The sequence below is a fragment of the Triticum dicoccoides genome, chromosome 2B (genome assembly GCF_002162155.2).
Source record: "Triticum dicoccoides isolate Atlit2015 ecotype Zavitan chromosome 2B, WEW_v2.0, whole genome shotgun sequence".
NCBI classification, from domain to species: domain Eukaryota; kingdom Viridiplantae; phylum Streptophyta; class Magnoliopsida; order Poales; family Poaceae; genus Triticum; species Triticum dicoccoides.
The window spans coordinates 598,307,358-598,325,880 of NC_041383.1; the positions used below are offsets into that span (position 1 = coordinate 598,307,358).

At 40.4% G+C, this 18,523-nt stretch overlaps 1 protein-coding gene across 2 annotated transcripts; it reads left to right on the forward strand.

Annotated features, from left to right (window-relative positions):
- The first annotated feature begins 418 nt into the window (after positions 1–418).
- Positions 419–6,840, forward strand: LOC119365090 (U-box domain-containing protein 57-like). 2 transcript variants are annotated; one of them, XM_037630689.1, is made up of 12 exons: positions 419–594; positions 745–867; positions 2,135–2,257; positions 3,119–3,193; positions 3,317–3,405; positions 3,505–3,613; positions 3,706–3,774; positions 3,954–4,070; positions 4,905–4,992; positions 5,068–5,336; positions 5,401–6,144; positions 6,381–6,840. In XM_037630689.1, the coding sequence occupies exons 1-12, from the start codon at positions 568–570 to the stop codon at positions 6,576–6,578; spliced, it is 2,031 nt and encodes a 676-aa protein (XP_037486586.1). In that variant the 5' UTR covers positions 419–567; the 3' UTR covers positions 6,579–6,840. The 2 variants fall into 2 exon arrangements, with proteins under 2 accessions (XP_037486586.1, XP_037486587.1); XM_037630690.1 differs by having other exon boundaries at positions 421–594; positions 5,098–5,336.
- Positions 6,841–18,523: the final 11,683 nt, after the last annotated feature.

Below are 18,523 nucleotides of genomic sequence, written 5' to 3' on the forward strand. Positions count from 1 at the left end.
TGGAAACAAACACCCTCTGAGTAATACAAGTATTTCCCCCTGAAAAAAAAGAAAGAAAGAGTTGAATGCTGCTCTGACCTGCGCGGGTTCCACGCTTCAAGCCTTCGCTGAAAGGGATCCGGCTTGCCTGCTCCCTTCCCATGCTCCCATCCGTGCTCCCACTTTATCCTATGGCTGTCTTTTTTCCTTTTCTTTTTCTAATCTAATCATCTTCCCTCTGATTTTAAGGGGGTGAGACCGTGCCTTATTTTGTTTCAATCAAAACAAGCCACGTATGCGGGAATACGGATGAGCACACGTCAGGGAGAAGTCTCGTCCCGCTGGAAGATGGCCGGTGTGGGCAATAAAAGGGCTGGTGCGCAATTAAGGGCGTGGGGGCCTCCATTGTGTTTAGGCGGAAAAAAATGCGGGCTCCACTGCACACAAGAGAAAACTGCAAACACCCTGTTAAACCTCCACGGTTACTGCATTCGCCGGCGCTGCTGCCTCGCACAACTCGAGCTTTGAGGGGGAGCTGTCCGCGGCGAGCGAAGTTCGGCATCTCCTTCTCGACGCTCCGTGGCGGCGATGCCACCTCGGGCTATCAGCATAAAGGTCTGCAATCCCCCTCTTCTGAAGTTTTTTGGTCAATTTCCTGCCGCAACTTACTACACCGATGAATATTTGATCCGAGGCAGCGGTGCAGGGATCTATGATGACCAGCTTCCGATCTAATTTGAGGTTTCTTTGCCCGCTTTTCCCCAGGTGGCGAGGGAAGATGATTTGTCCTCACACATTGGAAACGATGGCTTCTATTTTGATCTCGTCGACTTCGACAGGGTGAGGGCTTTCCAGATCCCGGATAACACGACTATGTCCCGATTGAAGGTACCACCTTGCCTTATATTCAACTAGAAGGACCACTGTTTCACTAGAAAGCTTAAACCCTAAATTTGGTCTATAGGATTTTGTACTTTTTTTTAACAGATCTATCCGTAAGACTTCAAGGAACTGAGATAACGAGGCTTTCAGTTTAGGAGAAGTTAGGCCTTGCCTTAGCCCGTAGCAATTTTTTGTGCTGAGTAGGTAGACGATCTCTCATTTAGTCCTCTCCTGCAAGCATTTCAGCATCTCTGCTTCTGGGTGTGTGCTATGTTGTATTCTGTTTGCTAAGTAATGCCAGGCCATTTTCATGTGATTTTTTTTAATGTAAGTCTATTGTGGAAATCATGAGTAGCTGTACAAATTTTCCACTTCGCCCCTTCTTCAATGAAGTATGGAGTATAACAGGTTTGGGTGGTCGTAGACTCGTTGCATGTCATTGAGCTATATAGAGATTGGATTTAATCACTCTGCATTGGTGTACCTTATTGCAAAGAGAAAACTGCATTAGAACCCCCTAAACTATCACAAGTTCCTCACTTGACTCCCTCAACTTTAATCTCTAGGCTGGGGCTTCCTAAACTTGTCTTCATCTCACCTAGCTCAATTCCAAAAAACAAAATGTGCCACATGATCATCCCCCTCAGCATCTTCTCTTATTATAACAGAGAAAGGGGGCTATGTCCAGGGATACCGATATTATGAATTTTTGACATGCCATTATTTTTAAACAAGGGCAATGGAGCTCAAGCTACATTTAGAGTTTTTAGTATGTATGGTCCATTCTATTTATATCTATACTTCTATACTTGTAAACTTAATATGAAAAGAGCGAGTTGCGGAGATCCAACACATCTCACCCGTCCATGTGTTTAGCGCTAACAAGGTTAGCATCCTCCCCTAATTAATAGCATACCTAATATCAGCGCCAATGCTACCAATTAATTATATTCTACCAAATATCAACCTGTTGCCAAATACTCGTGTGCAGTGCAATTAATATATTGCCTAATATTAATGTGCATTGCACGTACACGATTACTAGTATCATTAAATTTGCTAAGAAATTTCTACCCCAATGTTTTAGCTGAAGAATTCCAGATGATCAGCAGGATTTTCTATTTTCCATCAGTTGTAAGATTGAATGACGAGTTTCTATTCTTATGTTGTTTATAGATATATCTTGTGCAAGCAGACAAATATGTTCGTTTCCATCCTATTGTTTCTGATGGTTCATAATGACTTAAGTATTAATTGGTTAAGTTGTTCACAGGAGGAAATTGCAGTAGAATTCAGCATCCCATCTCAATTTCAGCGCCTATGGTTGTTTTGTAAAAGGCAAAATGGGACATGGCGTCCTGTTAGGCCATTCTCTACCGAAGAAAACAATCTATCTGTAAGAAGGCATTCTTCATGCTACGTTCTGATTGTTGTTTTAGATAACTTATGTTCTTACTGGTTCTTGATACAATTCTTCTTGGCAGAACTTTGGGAGTAGCCCGTTTGTGTCTAGTTAGTTTGGTTGTTATCATCTTATTATCTATTGGAAATTGGGCGTCACTGTGGCTATACGAGCGTGCACTCAGCCCACTTCGTTTAAGGATGCCTGGCTTATTTTCTTATTACAAAAAGTTGACATCAGGAGCTACTCCCTGGTTGGTCTTTTTTTTTTAAAATTATCTATGGGTGTATCTATTTTTTAGCATCTTATCATCCATATCCTATTGTGCGAAAGAAGAAATATACAACATTCTCTAGTATCTTCCTATATTATTGTTTAGGAGCACCCGCCAGTGCTTAGATGAGGGCGAGCGCCATTGCCTAGGTCCTCTGACCCATAACTAGCTGTTATAGGGCATCCTAGCCTAACCACCTATTTAAGGGATAAGATCCTGCTAGTTAGAATTAAGAATTCACAGCCAATGTTTATGTTACGGCTAATAATCTTACTATATCTTAATTCATGCTTACAAATGTTTCATAGTTAATACATGCTAATCACTAAACTAATCATGAGTTTAGCACAAGTCTAATGCTGCATGATGAAGAAACTTAAATTAGCCTTCTTTAGTTCCACTGCAGCAGAATAAGGGATCCCCTCAGGGTTTGAGCTAGCCTGGTGCACTTATGAAGTACACGCAACCAATCAGCGCCGTACCTTGTAGTTTTAGTCTGTGCTAGCTCGTCTATCTCATGCAACCTAGGCAACCAATGATGCCTTATATGAAAGGATAATTACAAATAATTACTCTTGCAGATGACTAGCCTTCATAAACTATTGTCAAGGACCTTCTTGTTCCTGAATCCTGATGGTGTGAAGCTGTTTTTGGAGGTTGATCCTGAAACCTGAACTTGAACATATTTATATTTTCCTGTGGATGTCTGTAAAAAGGACCCTTCTTGTTCAATCCAATGGGTTATTTATTTAAATTCTCTCGCTATTGGCTCCTTGTAGGTGCTCAATGATTCTTCCCCACAAAATCTGAGCAACAATGATGGATTAGTGTTTTTAAAGCTTTATGACCCAGAACAAACGCAGATACGGTCGGTACCTTTTACCTAGAAGTTAAAACTCTCTCTTTCTTTTTTGTTTATCAGTTGAGATCTTTAATTTATACTCTGTTCTCTGAATGAGGCTCACAGATATATTGGAATGCTGTTTGTAAAAGCTTCATCAAGGCCTTCAGATATTCTTCCGAAACTAAGAAGTCTAGCTGGTTTTTGTGCAGACGAGGAAATGGAATTATATGAGGTCAGGTTTTGCTTTACTGCAACCTTGCCACTACTAATCTGAAATGCAGTTTTTCACCACCACATTTTATGTTTTCTCATTTTAATATGCAGGAAATCAAATCCGAACCTTCTGCCATGTGTGAAGCCTTAGATGCCAATATTACATTTTCAGAAAGCCAGGTCCCTCTCTGTCTCTGCTGTAAATATCTGCAATTGAGGGCGTTTTTTAAATGAAAAATTCAGGTGGGGGAACCTCTCCCCCAGTGACATTTCAAAAAAAAAAAGGTCTGTATTTCGTGCAAGCATCTTCACATTTCCATGCCCTTTTAAACACTTTCTTGGTCCTTTTCTTCTTGCAGATTGGGCATGGGGATATCATTTGCTACCAGAAGAGCTCGAAGTCTTTGAGCCACCATGCATACCCGTCTGTTGAAATATTCTTCAAGCGTATTCAGGATTTGAAGGCAGTTGTTCTGGTGCTTTACTTTTCCATCTCTGAAGACTTAAATTCTAGCTCACTGCTATTGGTGGCATGATTATATTCTTCGTCTTCTTTTTTAGGTTTCTCTCTTGGATCCTTATTTCGGCAATACCACCATCACGTAGTATATTTTCTAGTTTGGCTCTTGGATTAGTCGTGAGTCACGACTGGCGACATTTTTTTACATGGCTGCTGCTGACGTGCTGTTGCTGCTTTTTTTATACGCCTCCTGAGTTGCTGCTGACAATGTTGAAAAAAAAGGGTTGCTGCTACCTGCTGTTGTTGCTGTCTTTATTAACGGGGCAATATTTTGATGTCATCTCACATCTCAATTTTTTTTGTTTATCCTTATTACATACTCCCTCTGTCCCATAATCTAGGACTTTTTTGACACTATGTACATTTTATTAATTATTTGTATATACTCGCCGTATCGCCGAATTGCTGTTGCTAGAATTGCTGTATCCCATGTCCCTGTTTCCTTATCGTCGTATCCGTGTCATCGTATCGGTGTTTCGTCGGTAGTTTGAAAAGCAAATATACTGATGTGAACATCTACCCCTCATTCCCCTTTTAAGATTCATGCCAAGCTGATCGTTGATTCTTTTGTTATTTTCAGCTTTTCCTAAGTTTTATTTTTGTAAAACAGTTGAGTATGGGTTTGGAGGAACAAACATATGCATTTTGTTGCTGTTATTAATGTCATGATGCTGGCATCTGATTTGCCTCTATATGTGCCAACGTTTATGTATTCCTTGCAGTTCCTTGTATTTTGTAGTTTGTGCCACTAGCAAGGTGCCGTTTACGTAATGACACGAATTACATGTAGGGGGAGCAAAGGAAGATATTAGCTCTGGAAGAGGAGGTTGCTAGGTTAAAACATCAGTCTGACCTTCAAACAGAGAAGGCAAACATGGGTAGTTCTACTAACCAAGAACTTGTCTAACTTCTTATTCTTCATTGTTTAAAAGTACAGTATAAATTTGTAGCAGCAACATATAAGATACACCAATGCAATGCAGAATGCCAGCGATTTAAACGTGAGCGAGACAATGCGGTGCGACAGCTGAATGAGCTGCAGGATCAGAATCCTCAGATTTTCCTCGAGTTCCCCATCACAAATTTGCTGCAAGCAACGGAGAACTTCAGTGACCTGTGCAAGGTTGGAGACACCGAATATGGGTGTGTATATAAAGGCATTATACACGATACTACAGTAGCTATCAAGCTATCCAGATCTGATATTTTATTTCAACAAGAGGTAGCCTATGCCTGTATTAATGTGTCACTTACCTGATTCTGTTACTAACATAAGGTCATCACAGGTTTCTATTCTTCGTCAAGGCAGACATCCAAGCATTGTCAACTGCATTGGAAAATGTTCTGAAGTTTCAGCTCTTGTGTACGAGTGGTTGCCAAACGGAAACCTCCAAGATCACATTGTTTGTGCTAATGGCTCTCCACCTCTCTCATGGCAGATCCGCACACAGATCATCGGTGAGATTTGTTCTGCGCTGCTTTTCCTGCATTCGCGTGAGCCTCATGCTTTGGTCCATGGTGATCTACGTCCTTGTAACATATTCGTTGACGCCAACTTCAGAAGCAAGATTTGCAACTTTGGTATGTTAACCCTGTTTCTCCAGCCCGGCAACCACCAACCAGCTCTGACAGCCAGGTTGCCATACCTGGACCCGGAGTTCCTCACCACCGGAGAGCTCACACCCCTTTCTGATGTCTACTCTCTGGGTGTTATCATCCTGGGTCTCTTGACTGGACTGCCTCCCTTGACTATTGCAAAGAAAGTTTCAGAAGCACTGGAGAATAATAACTTGCACACGCTGATTGATAAATCAGCAGGGAACTGGCCTTATGTACAAGCCAAGCAGTTAGTCGTCATTGGTCTTAGCTGTGTGGAAATGATGAGGGAAAAGCGACCTGATCTCTTAACAAAGGTATGGTCAGTTGTTGAGCCCCTTATCAGGAAGCCTCCTGCAGCCCCATGGCCATACGTCCAATCGGCAGTTACAGGAAGTTACGCGCCTGACCACTTGATTTGTCCAATTCGCATGGTAATAACTTTTGTCAGCATTTCTATCATTTCCAATAGCTTGGAGTCTGGGGACATGTTTTTATACTAGGATAGGAATATTCTTATTCATGTGGAAATAGGTTAGGCAACAAAATTTGAAGGCTGCTAGGGGCCAGTTAATAACATATTTTGCCTTCTTTTCTTGGAGTGGTTATAATGCATGTCTAAAAGCTTCCCGACCTAATGACCACTGGGTGGTAAACTTGTACATTTCAGGATATTATGAAGGATCCTCAAGTGGCATCTGATGGATTCACTTATGAAGCAGAAGCCATAATGCGCTGGTTTGATGGCGGGAACAACAGGTCTCCGATGACGAACTTGCCGCTAGCAAATCATGATCTCGTCCCGAATCGAGCCCTCCTCTCTTCCATCCAGGAGTACCTTGGTCAGCAGAGACAGCCAGGTTCCTGAACCTCAATCTTTTGACGACATTAGGGCTGTGTCTATATGTATAACTTGCTGCGTAGGCATCCTGTACATGCCGTGACCAGTTTACCTCTAGTTGATCTTGTTATGTTCACAATCTGTAGTACTCCCTCCGTCCTGAATTAGTTGACTCAGATTTGTCTAGATACGGACGTATTTAGACACATTTGAGGGAATATGCTGCAGTAAGGATTAATCCTGTTAAGTTGACAATCTACTAATTAATTTCGGAATTCCAATCCACTAATCTTGTTACTCTGAAATGTTTTGCAGTTTTCCTAGTATATGGTTTGCCTTCGTCTAGGGTTTTAATGCATGTCCAACTATTCTATTTTATTTAAATTTACTTTTTTTAACAAGTATCCTCCGATTTTATCTTTGATAACTACATTTTTTGTGTGTGGAAGCTTTGATAACTACTCCCTCTTATAATGTAAGACGTTTTTTCAAAAAACGTCGTACATTATGGGACGGAGGGAGTACATAGATACACTATAAGTACACTAGTACTCCCTCTGTAAAGAAATATAAGAGCGTTTAGATCACTACTTTAGTGATCTAAACACTCTTATATTTTTTTTATGGAGGGAGTACCATGCATGGGGTATATTCAGCCACCACAGTGAATATCAAGGTTTGCACAATGCCAGCATATGTGGTCTTAAAGGGAGAACATCAGGTGCTCCCATCCTTCGGTTCTCCCATGCTCCAAAATTTCAAAATGCACATTTAAATGTTTCAAAAAATTCCGAAACAAATTCTGGATGTTCACATCACATGAGTGTACAATCCCTAAAAATTTCAAATCAAAATTTGAAATACACATTGAGAAACAAAAAAGACAAATCCATCATGAGTAGTGTCACAAAAAGACAAAAGTTAAAATGCCACTATTCACATCCAGATTTATCTTTTTTGTTTCTCCATATGTGTTCGAATTTTGATTTGAAATGTTTAGGGACTGTACACTTATGTGACGTCAACATCCACATGTTTTTGGATTTTTTTGAAACATTTAAATGTGGTTTTCTAAAATTGGAGCATGGGAGCATCTAAAGGATCGGAGCAGTAGATATCTACCCATGATATGACAAACGTAAACGTGCCGGCCTTCTTCATCTTTTCCGCATCTTGCAGCGTGTCCTAATTGCCAACAATGACAACGGAATGTAGATTAACCGTCGATTATACACACTCATTTTTTGATAAATGATGCATTTATTATCTTAAAATGTAGCATTAAGCCGGTATAAAGGATGATGAGTAACACCAGGCCTCTGCATAAATAGGATGCATAGACATACTGGCAACAAATAGTCCTATAAAATCGACAATATGCCCATGTCAATGGAGGTGGTGGAGCGATCCAGAGATTATGTTGCCATGTTGGCTAAAATTCCTCGTAATCACTTACTCCAACTGTGTACACGCCGCTGGAGATGTTGCCATGTTGGCTAAAACTCCATGTAGTCATCTATTCCAACTGTGTACATGCCGTTGCTTCAACTGTTGTTTCAATCACGTATACACCGCCTTGAACAATGATTAATGCTATGCTTGTTATAGCATAGACCATGTACGAAGTGAGTGCATACACTGAAAATTAACATGCAGAGGAGAAGCATTTTTGTCATTAAAAACCAAATAATTTCTACGTAGCCAAAGCTCTCACCCTTATGAGCGTTCTAAACCTATTTGACATATCGTCCAACCAATGACTAAAAATTTGGCAATACTTGTGGGCGCAAATATAAATTTGATGTTTTTGGTTAGTACAACTCCACTTCGATGATACGTCATGATGTTTTTTTACTTTTAGTGAAATCTTTGACTTCCAATTTTTTCTATTATTCACCGGAATCTCAGAATGCGTGAGAGCACGGTACATAGAGTCGACTATGAATGAACCAGGTGTAGTGAGGTGCCGATTAATCCCTATTAGTAGGGTCACTGAGTAGCCGATAAATCAATAAATCGCTCGATTAATTGATTAACTTGTCGATTAGTCTATTAATCCCCTACACTAGCGAACCGAGCAGCTATCAGTTAATGATTTTCTCAACAATTCCTAGCCTTGTGTCAGGTTAATTGAATACAGTCTGGATAAAACATTTTGCCATGACATAAATCGGGGGCGATCAAATCCCACGTGAACGAAATATTCAGTAGGGATGAACTGAGCACATGCAATAGTATTATTCTTATTGTGAGCAATCTTGAACAAGGCCGAACATTGTTCTCGAAGACTGACATTACCTAGCTAGATGTCTTACCAGAAATGAATCTCAGAACCGTCATTTATCGTGCATGACCCAAAATGAAAGAGATCTTTCTTTGCCGTCGTCAGGCCATCCCAAAAGTGTGAGTTTCCGGGTTTTTAATATGTCTAAGGCACAACCTTTTAGCCTAGATACTTATTACGCAACATGGTTTGTCAAATACATCCTCAATAAGAAGTTTGAACAACCATTTAGTAAGAAGGGTCTCATTCTTGACCTGTTGGCCATGAATGCAAGACCGCCTTGGCCTTTTGGCCTACAAACCATGCTTCATTTGGCCAACTTGTATTTATTCTTTTCACCGTCTCCTTGCCAAAGAAATATGGATCTAAAATAATTCAGTCTTTGCAGGACCCCTTCTGGAAGTTGGAAGAAAGAGAGCATATAGAGAACCATATTCATGAGGACATAGTTGATCAGGACCAACCGTCCTCCAACACAGAGCAACTTGCCTTTCCAATTGCTCAACCGTTTTCTAAGCACTCCTCTACATGCTTCCACTCTGCATTAGTGAGACGCCGATATTGAATATGGTGATGTCCTTGAGAGAGATAGGTGAGTCTAGCGTAGGGTGTGTGTTGCGAACCGAGAACGTTTCTGGGTCCTTGCATGTGATGCCCCTAAACACACACACACACACGCTATATTCCTCTAGGTGTGACACACTCCAGTGTGAATATTCCATGGTGGATGTCGTCGATATGGCGGATGCGCTTGTGCCGGGTGGAAAGATCTCGCTCCGGTGACATTAGGCACGCGAGGGGCAAGTTAACGGGAATGTGGATCTAACCACCATGTTCTTCTTGTTAACCATTTTCAAAGAAGGGAAGTGGTGAAATAGAAAGCTTTGCAAGCGAAGGGCTTGAAGGGCTCTCTCGTTCGCAAAAGGAAGCCAAAGGGGGGAGAATGGGAGGAGACATGCAAATTTTTCTCTTTCCCTGATATCTCATCTCGACCGCGGGATGCTGGCTCGGATTTTGAACATTTTGGGTAGTTAGTGCCACAAGATAAGCGTGAAAATCAAGGCACCACGGGAGCACTATCGCACATCAGCTCAAGGTTGCGAGAGTTGTGTTGGTGAATTCAAAGTGGCCACAACATCAGAATCATATCATCACCACCCGTGATTTTTGTCTATTTGGTTCACCTTGCACGCAATCTCACTATGTGGTGATGGGTCAAACTAGCCATTTGGAACTTGGGAGGCCCTTCTCTTAGTCCCAAAAAATGGTCAAAAGCTTTTGCGACGACTAGGTAAGTCGGAGTCAAAGAGGAAGCTGATATCATGTTGAGTTCCTTGACATGGAGACCAACGCGAAAGATTTGAGTTGAGATTACACGTCTTGGCTTGATTTGCCCTAATGGGTTGTTTTCGTCTTGACTTCAATACAAATACTGATGGGAGATTGACAAGGAGTAGTCGTACTACCATATGCCTGTCTATACCGTATATGAGCCATACAGGCCCAAGTATATGCATGCCCTTGGGGCCCACACATGGACCATCCACCTAGTTGGTATATGATTTGTGTCTCAAAAAAATGTTGGTATATGCTCTCGATTTTATACAAGCCTTGTAGTCACTTGGTATGCAACCACGAGTCCTACCTTGAACACAATTTGAAATCCTACTCGTGCACGAAAAAGACACCTACTTGGAGGAGAGGTGGCCGCTGCCATACCCAGATACATAAAGGAGCCCAAGACCCTTGATATGTCTCCAACGTATCTATAATTTTTGATTGTTCCATGCTATTATATTATCTGTTTTGGATATTTTATATGCATTAATATGCTATTTTATATTATTTTTGGGACTAATCTGTTAACCTAGAGTCCAGTGCCAGTTTCTTTTTTTTCCTTGTTTTTGAGCTTCGCAGAAAAGGAATACTAAACGGAGTCCAAACGGAATAAAACTTCACGATGATTTTTCTTGGACTAGAAGACACCCAGGAGACTTGGAGTGCAAGTCAGAAGAGCCACGAGGCGGCGACAAGGGTGGAGGGCCCCCTACCTTGTGGGCCCCTCAATGACCCCTACCTAGATCTTCCTCCTATATATTTGCAAATATTCCCAAACCCTCAGAGGAATCCACGAAAACACTTTTCCACCGCCGCAACCTTCTGTTCCCGTGAGATCCCATCTAGGGGCCTTTTCCTGCATCCTGCCGGAGGGGGATTCGATCACGGAGGGCATCTACATCAACTCTATTGCCCTTCTGATGAAGCGTGAGTAGTCAACTACAGACCTACGGGTGCGTAGCTAGTAGCTAGATGGCTTCTTCTCTCTCTTTTGATTCTCAATACCATGTTCTCCTCGATGTTCTTGGAGATCTATTTGATGTAATACTTTTTTGTAGTGTGTTTGTCGAGATCCGATGAATTGTGGATTTATTATCAGCTTATCTATGAATATTATTGGAATCTCCTTTGAATTCTTATATGCATGATTTGGTATCTTTGTATTTCTCTTCGAATTATTAGTTTAGTTTGGCCAACTAGATTGGTTTTTCTTACAATGGGAGAAGTGCTTAGCTTTGGGTTCTATCTTGCGGTGTCCTCACCAAGTGACAAAGTAGGGGTAGCGAGACACGTATTGTATTGTTTCCATCGAGGATAAAAAGATGGGGTTTACATCATATTGCTTGAGTTTATTCCTCTACATCATGTCATCTTACTTAATGCGTTACTATGTTCTTTATGAACTTAATACTCTAGATGCAGGCATGAGTCGATCGATGTATGGAGTAATAATAGTAGATGTAGGCAGGAGTCGGTCTACTTGACACAGACATGATGCCTATATTGCATAATCATTGCCTTGGATATTGTCATAACTTTGCGCTTTTCTATCAATTGCTCGACAGTAATTTGTTCAACCACCGTATTATTTGCCTTCATGAGAGAAGCCTCTAGTGAAACCTATGCCCCCCGAGTCTATTTTCCATCATATTAGTTTCCGATCTACTATTTTGCAATCTTTTATTTTCAGATCTATAAACCAAAAAACCCAAAACTATTTTATCTTTTGTTTATCTATCTCTATCAGATCTCACTTTTGCAAGTAACCGTGAAGGGATTGACAACCCCTTTATTGCGTTGGGTGCAAGTTGTTTGATTGTTTGTGTAGGTATTGGTGATTTGTGCGTTCTTCTCCTGCTGGATTGATACCTTGGTTCTCAAACTGAGGGAAATACTTATCTCTACTTTGATGCATCACCCTTTCCTCTTCAAGGGAAAAACCAACACAAGCTCAAGAAGTAGCAGGAAGAATTTCTGGCGCCGTTGCTGGGGAGATCTACGCCAAGTCAAGACATACCAAGTACCCATCATAAAACTCTCATCTGTTGCATTACATTATTCACCATTTGCCTCTCAATTTCCTCTCCTCCACTTCTAAAACATTTTTCAAAAAGATTTGCCTTTTTATTCACCCTTCTCCCGTTCATCTTTTCGTTTGCTTTTTGTTTGCTCGTGTGTTAGATCGCTTGTCTTGCTTTCATGGCTAGTCCTCCCATCATTGTTAGCACTCCCGATAATGAGGTCCTTAATTTTAAGCAAAGGGAGGGAGAAAATTTAAAAGATGTTTGGTATAGAATTTGCAAGGCTCAAAATAGATCTACTCGAAAGCAATCTACTGCCATTCTCCTTCGCAATTTTTATGTGGGCATTACTCCTTGGAATAGATATGTTCTAGATACCATTACCGGAGGGAATTTCTTGGGGAGCCATACTTTTGATTCTTATAATGCTATGATAGATTTGTTAGGCCCACCACCTCTTATGATCAATGGAACTGTTTTACCCTTAGAACATGTGATGCAAAGGCTTGATATTATTGAGAATAAAATTGCTATCGTAGAGTTGATTGAAAATTTGGATAAAAATATTCATAATCATATTACTCAATATGGATCTAAGATAGGAGTTACTTCAAAGAATCTTAGGGAAAAGGAATCCATAGTTAATGAAAAGATAAATCTAGATTCAGCTAGAATTGGCAAACTAGAAGATATTATTACCAACTTAGGTTTCGCTTTTTCCTCCGTTAAACAACTCAAGATTTTCCTTCCACTAAGGCTACAAAGATTGTTTATGTTCCTAAGAATAAGGGTGAATCTTCTAGTAAAGGTAACGAAGATCTCAAAACAATAAGTCTTCACTCTAACCTTTTCAATATTATTAAGGAGCCAATTGCCACAAGTGAATTTCTTGATTTCTTGCCTAGGAGTTTGATCATTGATAAAACCAAAGAATCTCCTAAGGACTAAAAGTGTGCAATTGAAGAATTGCATACCAAAGATGACAATACCTAGATCTATGTTTTATGCCTAGCTAAGGGCGTTAAACAATATCGCTTGTTGGGAGGCAACCCAATTTTATTTTTGTTCTTGCTTTTTTTGTTCTGTTTTTTATAAATAATTCATCTAGCCTCTGGTTAGATGTGTTTTTATGTTTTAATTAGTGTTTGTGCCAAGTAAGATATTTGGTACGGTGATAGTTGATTTGATCTTGCTAAAAACAGAAACTTTTGCGCCCAGCAAAATAATTTTCGTAATTCATAGAAGCGTTCTTTTGATCTGAATTTTTTACAAAAGATTGATATACAAATTTCCCAGGTTGTACTAATTTTGCAGAATTTTGGAGTTACAGAAGTATTCGAAGTTCTCTGATTACTATAGACTGTTCTGTTTTTGACAGATTCCGTTTTCTTTGTGTTGTTTGCTTATTTTGATGAATCTATGGGTAGTATCGGGGGGGTATGAACCATGGAGAAGTTGGAATACAGTAGACGTTACACCAATATAAATAAAGAATGAGTTCATAACAATACCATAAAGTGGTGATTTATTATACTAACGGATCTCATAAGATTTTCTGTTGAGTTAAGGCATCCCCTCTTTCGTCTTCATCTATCGGTAACTTTACTTGAGGCTATATTTTTATTAACCACATGATATGTGTTTTGCTTGGAGCGTCTTGTATGATACGAGTCTTTGCTTTTTAGTTTGCCACAATCATCCTTGCTCTACACACCTTTTGAGACGGATACGCATGAATCGTGATTTATTAGAATACTCTATGTGATTCACTTATATCTTTTGAGCTAGGCAATTTTGCTCTAGTGCTTCACTTATATCTTTTTAGAGCACAGCGGTGGCTTTATTTTATAGAAATTGTTGAACTCACATGCTTCACTTATATTATTTTTCTCTCTAAACAACATGGTAATTTGCTTAGGTTATGAATTTAGTCCTAATATGATAGGCATCCAAGAGGGATATAATAAAAACTTTCATATAAAGTGCATTGAATACTAAGAGAAGTTTTATTCCTTATGATTGTTTTGAGATATGAGGATGGTAATATTAGAGTCATGCTAGTGAGTAATTGTGGATTGGTAAGAATACTTGTGTTAAAGTTTGTGATTCTCGTAGCATGCACGTATGGTGAACCATTATGTAACGAAGTCGGAGCATGATTTATTTATTGATTGTCATCCTTTGTGTGGAGGTCGGGATCGCGCGATGGCTAACTCCTACCAACCCTTCCCCTAGGAGCATGCATGTAGTACTTTGTTTCGATGACTAATAGATTTTTGCAATAAGTATGCGAGTTCTTTATGACTAATGTTGAGTCCATGGATTATACACACTCTCACCCTTCCACCATTTCTAGCCTCTCTAGTACCGCGCAACTTTAGCCGGTACCATACACCCACCATATACCTTCCTCAAAACAGACACCATACCTACCTATTATGGCATTTCCATAGCCATTCCGAGATATATTGCCATGCAACTTTCCACCATTCCGTTTATTATGACACGCTTCATCATTGTCATATTACTTTGCATGATCATGTAGTTGACATAATATTTGTGGAAAAGCCACCGTTCATAAATATTTCATACATGCCACTCTTGAGTCATTGCACATCCCGGTACACCGCTGGAGGCATTCATATAGAGTCATATTTTGTTCTAAGTATCGAGTTGTAATTCTTGAGTTGTAAGTAAATAAAAGTGTGATGATCTTCATTATTAGAGCATTGTCCCATGTGAGGAAAGGATGGCGGAGACTATGATTCCCCCACAAGTCGGGATGAGACTCCGGGCGAAAAAGAAAAAAAAAGAAAAAAAAGAGAGGCCAAAGAAGCCCACAAAAAAATATGAGAGAAAAAGAGAGAAGGGGCAATGTTACTATCCTTTTTCCATACTTGTGCTTCAAAGTAGCACCATGATCTTCATGATAGAGAGTCTCCTATGTTGTCACTTTCATATACTAGTGGGAATTTTTCATTATAGAACTTGGCTTGTATATTCCAATGACGGGCTTCCTCCAAATGCCCTAGGTCTTCGTGATCAAGCGAGTTGTATGCACACCCACTTAGTTTATTTTTTGAGTTTTCATAAACTTATAGCTCTAGTGCATCCGTTGCATGGCAATCCCTACTCATTCACATTGATATATGTTGATGGGCATCTCCATAGCCCGTTGATATGCCTAGTTGATGTGATACTATGTCCTTCCTTTTGTCTTCTCCACAACCACCATATTCTATTCCACCTATAGTGCTATGTCCATGGCTCATGCTCATGTATTGCGTGAATGTTGAAAAAGTTTGAGAACATCAAAAGTATGAAACAATTGCCTGGCTTGTCATCGGGGTTGTGCATGATTTGAATATTTTGTGTGATGAAGATGGAGCATAGCCAGAATATATGATTTTGTAGGGATAACTTTCTTTGGCCATGTTATTCTGAGAAGATATGATTGCTTTATTAGTATGCTTGAAGTATTGTCGTTTCTATGTCAATATTAAACTTTTGTTTTGAGTCTTATGGATCTGAACAGTCATGCCACAATGAATAAAATTACATGGATAAATATGTTAGGTAGCATTCCACATCAAAAATTCTGTTTTTATCATTTACCTACTCGTGGACGAGCAGGAATTAAGCTTGGGGATGCTTGATGCGTCTCCAACGCATCTATAATTTTTTATTGTTCCATGCTATTATATTATCTATTTTGGATGTTTTATATGCATTAATATGCTATTTTATATTATTTTTTGGGACTAATCTATTAACCTAGAGCCCAGTGCCAGTTTCTGTTTTCCTTGTTTTTGAGCTTCGCAGAAAAGGAATACTAAACAGAGTCCAAACGGAATAAAACTTCACGATGATTTTTCTTGGAATAGAAGACACCCAGGAGACTTGGAGTGCAAGTCAGAAGAGCCACCAGGCAGTGATAAGGGTGTAGGGCGCCCCCCCTACCTTGTGGGCCCCTTGGTGACCCCCTGACCTAGATCTTCCTCCTATATATTTGCAAACATTCCCAAACCCTCAGAGGCATCCACGAAAACACTTTTCCACCGCCGCAACCTTCTGTTCCCGTGAGATCCCATCTAGGGGCCTTTTCCGGCATCCTGCCAGATGGGGATTCAATCATGGAGGGCATCTACATCAACTCTATTGCCCTTCCGATGAAGCGTGAGTAGTCCACCACATACCTACGGGTCCATAGCTTGTAGCTAGATGATTTCTTCTCTCTCTTTGATTCTCAATACCATGTTCTCCTCGATGTTCTAGGAGAACTATCATATGTAATAATTTTTTGTGGTGTGTTTGTCAAGATCTGATGAATTGTGGATTTATGATCAACTTATCTATGAATATTATTTGAATCTCCTCTAAATTCTTATATGCATGATTTGGTATCTTTGTATTTCTCTTCGAATTATCGGTTTGGTTTGGCCAACTAGATTGGTTTTTATTGCAATGGGAGAAGTGCTTAGCTTTGGGTTCAATCTTGCAGTGTCCTCACCCAGTGAAAATGTAGGGGTAGCGAGGCAAATATTGTTTTGTTGCCATCGAGGATAAAAAGATGGGGTTTACACCATATTGCTTGAGTTTATTCCTCTACATCATGTCATCTTACTTAATGTGTTACTCTATTCTTTATGAACTAAATACTCTAGATGCATGTAGGAGTCGAGCGATGTGTGGAGTAATAGTAGTAGATGCAGGCAGGAGTCGGTCTACTTGACACAGACGTGATGCCTACATTGCATAATCATTGCCTTGGATATCGTCACAACTTTGCGCTTTTCTATTAATTGCTCGACAGTAATTTGTTCACCCACCGTATTATTTTCCTTCATGAGAGAAGCCTCTAGTGAAACCTATGGCCCTCGGGTCTATTTTCCATCATATTAGTATCCGATCTACTATTTTGCAATCTTTTGCTTTCAGATCCATAAACCAAAAAACCCAAAAATATTTTATCTTTTGTTTATCTATCTCTATCGGATCTCACTTTTGCAAGTAACCGTGAAGGGATTGACAACCCCTTTACCGCGTTGGGTGCAAGTTGTTTGATTGTTTGTGTAGGTTTTGGTGATTTGTGCGTTCTTCTCCTACTGGATTGATACCTTGGTTCTCAAACTGAGGGAAATACTTATCTCTACTTTACTGCATCACCCTTTCCTCTTCAAGGAAAAACCAATGCAAGCTCAAGAAGTAGCAACCCTACAAGAGGATCAAGTTCTACACAAGCCATAACTGAGAGACGGAAGCCATGGTAATCTAACACACATTTCCTACTTTGTCCACCGAGGTCGTCTCCTGTTGAGTTGCTATCAACTTGCCATGTTACTGCACTATGCTCATAATGGTACTCTATCTTGAGATATAATCCAATCCAAGCAGGAGCAGGCCTATTTCCCAACCTGAGGGACTGAACCTGGATAAAATTGTGTCTCTGGATCTCTGGTGATTAGTTTGGTCATGGTGGCATAATTAACCTCGACAACTAGCACGTGGGAGAGTTTACCCCTAGAGGTCATGGTGAAATAGTGAGGCGACATTTAGGCATGGACACTAGAGGGAAGCTATGGCTCCTAGTATGTCTATAAGTCATATAATGGTTGGACGACCAAGGTTGAACATGATGGTTCGTCAAGGCTTGGGCTTGTAGAAAGTTGGCATGCTGAAAGTGGTTTGTCTGCTCCGCCGATGGAGACTTAGCACGACCAAGGTTAGGGACATACAACCATGTCATGAAGGCTAGTGGGTGGCGCAATATGGAGAAGTGACAAGGACATTTTTTTGAATAAAAAGGTAGATCATTTTCTACCTTATGCATTCAAAACGGCTGATGCACCCAAATGACCAAAGTCATTTACATTAAAGTGACATTAGCATTGCACAGTTCATGCAGCAGGCCACCACTAGACCTGGAGAGAGGTACATCTGGGGGGGGATGGTTTCATCAAGCTAGCTAGCTAGCAGCTCATTAGCCCATGCAATCAGCTGTTCTCATTGAGATTATCCTAGAGCGTGCACGGTCCACAGCTAGATGAGCTCAACAATCTCATTGTATGTGTATCTCTCATTCCAAAAATCCCCATGGAAGACTTGCGTGTTTCTGGCATTCCAAAGGGCTACAACACAAGCTGCAAAGTAGATGTGCCACAACTTTCCAAATCTAGCCGCTGGTTGGTCGGAGAGAAGGATGTCTTGGGCAGTTAAAGAAGCGGTGGCTAGTTCACATATGCTCAATTTGGTCCAAATAGCTCCAGCAAGCTTGCACCTAAGCAGAATGTGATTCATATTCTCTGTAGCTGGGCATAGGTCACATCCAT